We start from the raw sequence: 10,970 nt of genomic DNA, 5'->3' as shown, positions 1-10,970 counted from the left end.
CTCCTACACATTTCTAAAAAATTGCCTAGCACACAGTAGGAACTTAATAAATATCCGATGACTGAATATTTAAGATCCCTGATTTAACTCAGTGAGATTACAAACAAAAACCGACGTTAAAAAACCCAACCATTGCAAGCCAGTTTTCACCAAAGGCTACATCACTTTCCATCGTGCATGGAATTGTAGACACCTTTCAAACTCTGAGATGGTTAAGTTCAAATGGTACCCGGTCCGGTACTGTATGTGGTTTCACATTAATTCCAATTTCATAAACCTTATTTCCATCACGATTTTACTATAATGATGTGACTGTGGGATTTTTATCCATAAATAATTTTTCTGAAGACAAAATGATCCACTCTCTCTGTTGTTCTTCAAGCTTTTCTGCCAAGCATTTGATCAAGACAGGGTCCACCTTAGAATCAAATTTATTAGCAAACCAATGTCCATCTTTTATAAGCCACCTTAATTCTGCTGCTCCATAGATACACACACTTCGGAGGTGAGAGCCAGTACAACTGGGGTAGAAAAGGCCTTCATGGTAATTCCATTTGACAAGGCGGGTCTTACTCTGTAGGTCAGACACATCCTGGGCTGACCTAGAAATCTCCCCAGGAACTCCAGGCACCCGAATTAAGGTAGCCCAAAAATGCTCATCAGGTGAGTATGTATCTTCAGACCAGGCAAAAAAGTCTTGAACGAGGGTGTTGTTGAACATATATTTAATAAACGCTCGACTTAAAACAAAGTAAGCACTACCAACAAATATCTCAATGTTATGAGGTGGGGCTTCCTTGGAGATGCTTGTCCTTATTGGTAGCTTCACATATTCATAAGGCACCTGTCTGAGTTCATGGTGAAAAGTGAACCTTTCCATTTTACTGTTCGAGGGCTTCACCGACTCTAACATATTTGCTCCATTGAGTTTCTTCAACTCTGACACTAATTCAAAGTTTGACTTCAAGGGAAAATCTTGCCCACATAAGTTGATAACATATTTCCATTGAACTGAAGACCTGAGAAGGTCTGACAAACAATTTAAATCCGCTTGGAGTCTGGAAATGTGGGCATATTGCACAGTCTCCAATTTGGAAGCAATGAAAATATTGGAGAAGCACTTAGCTAAATTGTTCATGGCAACTTTGAAGGCAGTTGGTGACTTATGATCATAATGGATGCAGTAAATATTGTGCCGGTTGTATATAGCATGGATGAGTCTTTCAACCATAATTGCATCTTTGTGAACAACCAAAGAATAGGCTATGGGAAAGTTCCTTTCCTCCCTTGAAACAAGCTTTTGATGGTAATTTCGTAGGTTCTGATAAATGTCACAATCACTGGTCATTGACACCACATCATCATCTTCTAAGTCAATGATGTCTCTTCTTCTTATTTCCAGACTCTTGCCGATTTCCAAAGGTTCCTGTTCATAGACACCTGAGCAGTTAATTTCATATCCAACTTCATTCTTAATATGGTTGTACCTGTTTCTTACAAAAGGTGAGGTACTTAGAGAGTATTCAACCAAGTAAATACCTCTTTTAGGGAAGAGCAGTCCCCCCACATTTAGAATCTTCAGCAAGGAGAACAGCCATATGGTTAAAAACAGGAGGAACACTTTCTGCTGCAGGAGGTATTTTAAAAAACATTTGAATGTCTTCATTCTGTAAGAGGAGAAAGGAATAATTCAGTTCATATATTAAGAGAAAATTGGTTCAATTTAACCAAAATTCACTGGACCCCTCACAGACAGATGCCAGGAGCAGAGATGAATTTGTGGAATGGGGCCATTTTGTGATATTCTGTGTTAACTGTAACTAATTTTGAGAGATGTTGGCTATCAAATAGATTGGGAAATAATATATACTCCAAAAATATAGGCATCATCTATCTTACATTCTCTGTACTTCTGCTTAACATCCAAGAGGTCCCTGGAGAAGCAAATGGACCACTCAAGGTTCAAAAGGAACACACATGTGGAGTCTACCTTTAGATTCTGTTAAATCTAGGTGTGAAGTCAGATGAGGAAAGCCCAGCAAATGACTCTACTATGGTAGACAGAATGTTTGTATCCCTCCAAAATTCACATGTTGAACTCTAATTCCCAATGTGATATTAAGAGGTGGTAGCTTTGGGGAGGTGACTAGGTCATGAGGGTGGAGCCCTCATGAACAGATTGGTATTCTTATAAAAAAAGACCCAAAGCATCCCCTTGCCTTTTTGGTTATGTCAGGACCCATCGAGAGGACAGCTGACTATGAATTAGGAAGAGGGCTCTCACCAGATACTGAATCTGCCAGCACCTTAATCTTGGGCTTCTCAGCCTCTAAAATTGTGAGAAATACATTTCTGTTGTCCATAAGCCACACAGCCTATGGTATTTTGCTTTCACAGTCTGTATAGATTGTGACATCCACCTTCAGAAATAAAAGTAGTGGGCAGACATCCAAAAAAACTATAGCAGTATTGTTTATAAATTATATAAATGTTTATAGAAAATGTTTATAAATTATATAAATTCAGTAAACCTACCTATCCCCTTGTTTTTAATTTTGTTAACCTCCATTTCTTCACAAGGATTAGCTATTTAGTTCTTAAAATGAAAAGAACTTGACTCACCGAGAGTGGGTGGGGGGTGTAAAGCTATGTTGGAGGTCAGCTTGGTAATATCTTTAAGTGTACCCACCCAGAAGATGGCAAGTGCATTCAAAGAAGGTGTGTGCACGAGAAGGTCCCCGGTAGGGTTCTTTGTCAGGCTAGAAATGGAAAGCCATGAACACCTCCTCTAGTGGGGCATTGATTAATTACACTCAAGCTTTGTAAAAAAAGCCCGAGACAAATCTGCATGTGCCCAAGTGGGACAGCCTCACAATAAAACAGAACTAAGCAAAATACTGAACCATGTACATACTGCTCACATGTGTACCCCCCAAAAGGCTATACACACACAAGTGTGTACATGCAAAGAGCACGTGTTGGCAAACTTTTCTGTCACAACTACTCAGCTCTGCTGTTGTGGTGGGAAAGCAGCCCAGATAATGTGTAAGTGAGTGGGTGTGGCTGTGTTCCAATAAAACTTTATTTACAAAAACAGGCAGCTGGCTGGATCTGGCTCATGAGTGAGTTATTTCCAGAAGCATGCTGTACAGACACCACACTGGGAACAGGAATTGTTTTCCAGAGCAAGGTTGGGAAAGGAATGAGGACTGGAGTCCTGGGTGAGTGAGGGAATTGACTTGTCACTGAAAATCCTTCTGTACTATTTGAATTTTAAAAATGATAATATGACTTTTTCAGGTGAAAACAGGATAACCAAGAAAAGAGCATAAATGTGGGGTTACTTGGCAGCAACAGGAAGGGGGAATCCAGGGAAGCAATACCCCCAGGCTTGAGCAAAGAGGGCTGGTGAGCTCTGCTGGCTGCTTCAAATAGATTCCAATAGAGAGAACACAGGAGGTCTGAGGATCCCATTTGCAATTTCCTAATTAACCTAATAAACATCCCAATAAACCTTGAAGGAGAAAATAATTATTATACTTAATTTCCTTAGCAAGAAATTGGTGAACCTGATTTATTTCTGTAGGGTTCTTCTATGTATATCTCTTGAGGATGACATACCCCATTCACCTCACTTGAATCACATCAACAATGAACCGCCTTGCCGAACCCATGTCCCCTCCAGCTACGTCACAATCTCTCCTGCCACTGTCCCACGTCCTGTTCTCACCTCGATGGCCTTCACACACACTCTCTTCTCAGCTCTGTGGATTTTGACTTCCACATATACACTGCCAGCATCTGCACCTCCTCCCCAGGCTTCTGACATGAAGATCCAATTGCTTGATGGACATCTCAACTGGATCCCACAGACACTCAATCTTAAAAAGTCCAAAATTGAAGGGGTATTTTTTTATATCTTTTTTTTTAAGATTTATTTATTTATACAACAACTGGGGTACAGGTCAGAGGTGCGAGAGGGTGAGAGGGTGAGAGAATTCACCAGAGAGAGCAGGGAGCAGAACAGGCAGACTGACGAAATACACTGCTGAGGGGAGCAGTGGGCAAGACAGGAGAGGTCTGCCACGTGATGTGGGTTTCTCCCTGGCCGGCCGGGAATCAAACTCGCGCTGCAGAGATTGCGGACAGCTTCACAGGGCTGTGCTCAACCTGCTGCACCAGCAGGGAGGCCCCTGAAGGAGATATCTTTACCTCTCCCGTGTTTTCTGTCTCAATTTGTGGTGAGATCATCCATTCGATGTCCCAATCTTGGAACATGAGCATCACCAACTCACACCAACTCCTCTCCCCCTTCACACCCACATTAACAAATCACCCCATGAATATGCCTTGAGCCCATTCCTTCTTCCCCACCCCTTCAAAAGGCAGACAACATCTTTGCTGAATCAGCAACTAGGTCAACGGAATCCCAAGCAGGCGCATGGTTCTGGATCCCTTATCAGGTTTCGCTTTCTGTTCCTCTGAAGCAGACTGAACAGTGTTCTACCCTCTCAGGCTCAAGGCCAAGGTTCCTGTTAGTTGTTACAAAGAGTGGGAAAATTGACTCATGCTGCAAAAAGCAACACAGACTACAACCCTAGAAACCTGAGCAAATGTTTGGAATTCAGTGCTGGGATAAAATAAGACTTAAAATATTCATCAATTCTAAATCAATGAGTCAAATAATCAATCGATATTGTCATTGTCCTTATTCATGGTAATTAGGGATAAATAGGAAGCAGGCTAAACAAATGGCTAAATTAAAATAAATCTTACCTAAAGGACCTAATGGACCTAAAGGACCTTTCTTGCTTGCTTGCTTGTTTTTTTGCTTTATCTTTTTCTTACTTTATTGGCCCACAGAATCTTTAACATCAGTTAATAGCTCTCCCTGATACCATAGCAGTGAAGGACCTCACATTCTAAAGAGGTTTATAAAGTGGCCAGAGCTGTAATGTCCTTTATGGGGCACCATTTAATTGTCATCTTCACACTTACTTAAAAAGGAGAAGGCCAACTCACCAGCCTGTCACCCATGTCCGGGGCCTCTCCTGCACCCAGGCTTGCCCTGCCCTTCCTGTGAATACCTAGACACCCGCTTCCTGCCTCCAGCCCGGTGCCTGGAGAGTCTGGCTGAGCAAGACCATGACACCAGCACTGAGAGAAGGTGGGGACAGGCGACCGGGGGAAGGAGAGGTGCAGACACATTGTGAGACGTTCTGGGGGAACTGGTCCTGGGTTCCAGGACCAGGAATGAGAGTTAACTTTAAAGGAAGAAGGGGCGTGAATGAGGACAGGCCCGGTACCTCCTTTCTGATCCTCTTTCGTCCATCTGGGCATCGTTCGGGGGAGAGCTTGTTTACCCACAAGTTTTACATCAGGGGAAATAGCCAGCCCTCCAAGGCCACCCTGTTCCAAGTCCCAGCAAAGCCACTTCCCCTGCTCATTATGGCCACAAATTCCTTTGACTGAAAAGCATTCTTTTACTCAAATTGAAAATAAAAAGGGGTAAAAGTGCAAGCCCGTTAGTGTGCATGAACTTGTGTCAAATCCTGAAAGGCGTGACTGGCCTCTTCCCAGCTGCGGTGACAAGTCAGCATGTACCCCACCCCCACCCCGACACCCCAATACCAGCAGGTTAGAGACCACGCTTCTCTATGAAAGCACAGAATCAAACTACAAACTGGGGAAAAGGCCTCTGCCTCAGTTAGCCATAAGCAGAACCCTTAGAATACTCAGTTGTGTCCCATAAATCACTAACATATTATCTTCCTTAGAAAGCCTTGCACAAACCTCCAGCACCAGCCTGCACTCCTGATGAGTTTTTGTTGACAGATGAATCGCGGAGAACACGAGACCACCCAATCCGCCCAGATGATACCAGCACAACAACCGTGAGCTTGCAAAAACATGAAGAAAAGTGGTAACAGCGGGGCCTGAGCAGCCACAATGATCAGCCAAACCTCAGACACCCTTCTAAGCATCCTAGCCCAAGCCCTACGATTTGAGACGGTGTCTTGAGGATATGAAAGCGCCATCTCCCTAGAATAGTAGTTTTCTGTGTGCACCTAGCTTTCCTAACCCCAGTTCTTGTCTTTCTTGTTTGGCTTAGGAGTGTCAAGTGGCTGAAATTAGATTCTTTGGCAACACCTACCATGGCTCTGCTTTCCTGGGACACGGTGCCCTACCCCCACCCCCAAGCAGGGTCATCTAGGGAGCCCCAAGGGTCAGGAGCAGGGGTGGAGATGGGCTGGGGGCAAGTGGCACCACCTCCCTTTCCTGCCACCCACAGGCCCCAGGCTTGGAGGGGATGGAAAGAAGATTCTGAGCAGAGTGGACTGCTCTAAAGTGGGCAGTCAGGCTGGCCACATGGTTTCTAGGCTACCAGGACAGCAATGCCACCTTCTGCAAACATCCCACCCTGGTTCTTTCCCTCTTAAAGACTCACTGCTAGGGAGTAAGCAGGTGTTTTGGTGCTTTTGTTAGTTGTTACAAAGTTAGTCCCATAGTTACAAAATTAGTCCCATAATTACATTACAAATAATTTTCCATCCATGGGAGAAGGAGTACTTTGCCTATCATCTGCCCTACTTGATGGAGAAGCCCCACCTGCCTGGCATGCGTTGCCCAATTGGTACAGGTTGCTAGTGATAGTGATAGAACCAAGAAGGAAATGATCGCAAGATTTGATTGCTATCACTTAACTGAAATAAGATCTATTTGGATAAGTTTACAGCCCTTCCAGGCAGTTTACAACCTTCAAGAAAACAGCAGGAGCAGGAAGGTAGACCCCGGCTAAGTGGTATAATTGCATCCAGGGCTAAATGGCCACAGCCATTAGCAGCTCTTCAAAGAACTCTCCTTAAGTCAGCAATTCCCAAAAACAACCCTTTCAAAAGAAGTCCATCCTTCCTTTCCCAGGGAAGGAAGCAGAATAGGAAATAGAAAACAAACAGGGGTGGGGGTGAGGGGAAAGAAGGAGAATGAGAGAAAGATGGCACAGAGGGCCCCGCCATTCTTAATGGCTCAGTAGATGAAATTGGCTCCGCCCCTCCCAGCTCCTGCGCACGGCCCTACAACTCTTTCCATGACTCACACAGGCAGTGGCGCGCTTGGGAGAGGGCAAAGGAGGTATGAGGGCTTCAGGATGTGCTAGACCTGGGCTTGAATGCCTGAAGAAACACAGTAGCTATAGGATTGAAACAGAGCTAGTTAACCTCTAAAGTCAGTTTTCTTGTCTCCAAAAGGAGATTAGAAATCCAAGCCCAGCTGCGGTGAGGGCTCTGGAGAGCATGTATGTGAACGGGGTCACCCCACAGAGATTCTCGGCAAGATACGCCCTTCCTTTCCTCTTTGCCCAAATCTTGGTGGTTTTCCAAGTACATTAAATAGCAATGCTGATCCTGTGTGGCTTGCGATGTTTGTTTTCAAAGGAAAGAATTCTCTAGATGGTTGTATGCAGACCATGTTGAAGAAATGAACCGACTTTCACTTTTCAGACCAAATGGGAGGGTGGAAATGTCTTCAGGAAGGATAAAGTCGCTGAGAGCCAAGACCTGGCTCAGGGGTCCTGAAGCCAGAGGGTCCTGCAATACCTGTCCCTCTGCCCAGGAAGCTGGGGTTGCAGCTCGGGAAAGATCCAGCCTTCTGTTCAGGAATGGCCTAGAGAGCAGCTGGGTTCTGGACAAGCCCCTCAACCTCTCTACATGTCTCTGTCTTCATCATGATAGCAGCACACCAAAGGGGAATTTGAGGTTTCATGGAATGATGCCAAGTGCTACAGCACAGCCCCGATCACGACTGCCTGGCTAATTAAACCAGTTACATCTTCACCATCACCACCTTTGCTCATCCTGGCTGCCTTCCTCCTCCTCAGTGACTTGAAAGATTCTGCCCAGACCTATGGATTTTGTTACTTTTCTTTTTTTTAAGATTTAATTTATTTATGCATACATACAAGAACTGGGGTACAGGCCAGAGGTGCTGGGGTTGAGAGGATTCACCAGAGACAAAGTGGGGAGCAGGACAGGCAGATTGACCAAAATACATGGCTGAGGGGAGCAGCAGGTGAGTCAGGAGAGGTCTGCTGCGCCATATGGGTAGCTCCCTGGCTGGGGATTGAACTCGTGCTGCAGAGGCTGGGGATAGCTTCATAGTGCTGTGCTCAACCCCTTGGGCCACCAGGGAGGCCTGATTTTGTTACTTTCAATCATCCTGTTTTTCCAAAAATCTCAACATAAATTCACTATTTTAGAGTTAATGCCTAATACTCTTTATTAATTTAAAAATATCATTATTAATGATAGAATCAGCAACAAAGAGTTGCTTCTCACAGCACTAAGTAATTGGAGTTACTCTGTAGCTAGTAACTCATTCCTTCCAAAGGCAGTTCCTACCTTTATCTCTTTTTGACAGGTCAAGAAACGCAGGCACATGGACATTGATTGCCCAATGATACAGAGCTGAAAAGCTCACATGGGAACTTGAATGGAGAGTCTTACACCAGAGATGCACTCTTAGCCCTAGAGGCAATACTGTCTCTTGGCACACAAACAAATTCCATATATGTTACAACAATTTGAGTCCTTGACTAAAATCGGTCATTGCTCTGTCTTTGCTAACTACTCTAAAGCCGAAACAGAAACAAACAAAAAACTATGTTTCAAGTCCTGAGATTTCTGCCCCATTTCAGGGACTGTTTCCATGGAGAATCAGTCTGTAGTATTGCTGGGGAGGATCACATTCTGCCCTTACACTCAGAGGCCAATCCAAGTACTTAGAGATCAGTTAGCCTTCCAACCATGTAACCCTGAAAGGAAAAGAAACTTGGCTCACTCTAAGAAATTCTGCCATCAGTTTGTTACAGGGCAGGGAGAGGTGCACCCCAGACCCCCCAAAACCTGCCTGCTCTAAATGGGTTCTGCCATCCACCTCATCGACATAAAATATATGAGACTTTAATGGGAAGGAATTTTAATACAATTACGAAATACAGAAAAGGCAAAGAATCTAGTTTCTAAATCAAGCACCCAAAGTTACCCATCCCCTCCTGGGTAAAAGTCCACCCAAGCAGGATTGGCCCAGAGCAAGGCCCCAAAGTCTGCCACAAATCTAAAACATCTTCCAGTGGGGACCCACAGAAAAGCATCAGAAACAACCAGACAAGTCTGGAGGGAAAAGAGCAAAACCAAAATCAAGACAAAAACCACCATTGTCACCTCCCCACGGGTCTCACCCACATCTGTGTCACCCAGTCCAAGACCAAAAGGCAAGTGCAGTTTCTTCATGTTTCTCCCTGCTCCATGTGCCTCCTCCAGGTCTCCTTCTGGCTCTGCATCCTGCTTCCTTCCTTCCTCAGTCTCCTCTGCAGCTTCTTCTGTCTCTGCTCAGCTCCACCCTCCTTTTGGATGGGGCAGGGAACCTGGAACCTCCCCCTTTCCTGGGGACCACCCTGTTACAAGTTCCTTTTGTCTAATATCCTATCACTGATCATTGACTGAGTAACGTGGCCAGCGACACTGCTTGGGTTCCCTGAGCATTACTGTCAATTTTAGAAAACTTTCTGGATGAAATCGCTCTCCATGTGGAGAAGAGCCCATCTGGGGGACAACCATAAGTTCTTGAACTTGTCTTTTATCAGTGAGTTGAAAAATATGATTTTAAGAATTTATTGATTAGAAATATCAGGGTTTTGTTTCTTTTTAAAAGCATACAAGGAAGAATCATCACTTAAGAACATTAATATGAAGATGAGCTCACTAAAAACAAAAATCCTAATTTAGTTGAATAAGCTAAGGTCCTTCATCTTACCTATGAGTAAAGCTATTGATTCTCTCCTTGATGACATACCCATCACCAAAACCAGTGGACATTTGAGCAGAAAACCATTAGTGGGAGGATGACTCAGCGGAGATGCATTTTCTCAACACCCCCACCGTACCCAAAGAGTTGTGCAAACGAGCAGAAGGGCAAGTTTCTTGCCCAGATGACCTTACATTCTTGTTGCTCTAAAGAGGAGATTGTAAAGGCAACACTTATCAGACTGAGAGCCCATCAACAGTATCTATGGAAATTAAGAACAAGGTGACTAGGTCACTCATATAATACAAATCAAGGACAAGCGGTTCTCAAATCATGAGAGGTTATGGTCTCAAAAAGGAAAAGGAAAATATTTTCCATGTACTGTTTAGAAAAGTAAATACTTTCATTTAAAAGAAAAGTCTAAAGAGAAAAAGAAAGCTCACCAGTAAACACCATGTAGCAATGATATTCTCTGGATGTCCTTCCAGACTGTTTTCAGTATCACACATTTTTGGGTTACTTTTTAACAAGAAGTCATATAGATGGTCACTGCCTTATCTGGGTTTGTTTTTTTTTTTTTAATTTGTTTGTTTTTCATTTTGCAATGTACTCTGAGATAGTCCTATTCTAAACTGGGTCTGCAGATTGTTATAAAGTAAGCCATTTCTGACAGAGGTAAACATTTTTCTATAGAAAAACATAAATATAATAGGATTTACTTTTCTAGGTCTTTCTCCATCAAAATGTAATTAATTCACCCATAATTTCTTAAGAAATCTAGAAGCAAAATTCAAAAACTGATAGAGACTTTAATAGTGGTTGAATCCAAATCCCTCCTCCTTTAAATGAGATAACAGAGTTTAACCTCATTTAACAGAGTTTCATTCTTGAAATGCCAGAACACTTTTCACCCATTGCACATATTTGTACATGCAAGTGCTCCCCTTCAAGGGACTGGATAGAAAGGGGACATCTACCCATACTCAGGTCCCTCGTGGTGGCATTCAGTCCAGCCTGGCTCCACTGCCCCGTCCACTGAGGCTTTTTTGGCCTAAAGTGGACAAAAGTCCCTACCTGACAGTCTATGCTGAGCATATGTACCTTTTATGTGATCTCACTTAATTCATTCAATAAACCTGGAGGCAGGAAATATGATTATCCCTATTTTT

The 10,970-nt window shown here is 43.6% G+C and overlaps 1 protein-coding gene across 1 annotated transcript; it reads right to left on the bottom strand.

The window, feature by feature from the left end:
* Window positions 1-298: 298 nt before the first annotated feature.
* GCNT4 (glucosaminyl (N-acetyl) transferase 4) lies at window positions 299-1,666 on the bottom strand (the record flags this gene model as incomplete). The annotated part of the gene is made up of 1 exon (XM_084234038.1): window positions 299-1,666. One exon carries the CDS (start codon window positions 1,664-1,666, stop codon window positions 299-301), a length of 1,368 nt encoding a protein of 455 aa, XP_084090164.1.
* Between the last annotated feature and the right edge of the window lie 9,304 nt (window positions 1,667-10,970).

This window comes from Talpa europaea (genome assembly GCF_964194135.1).
Source record: "Talpa europaea genome assembly, chromosome: 5".
Classification (NCBI taxonomy): domain Eukaryota; kingdom Metazoa; phylum Chordata; class Mammalia; order Eulipotyphla; family Talpidae; genus Talpa; species Talpa europaea.
The sequence above is the reverse complement of the archived record's forward strand: the minus strand, read 5'-3'. Positions and strand labels throughout refer to the sequence as shown.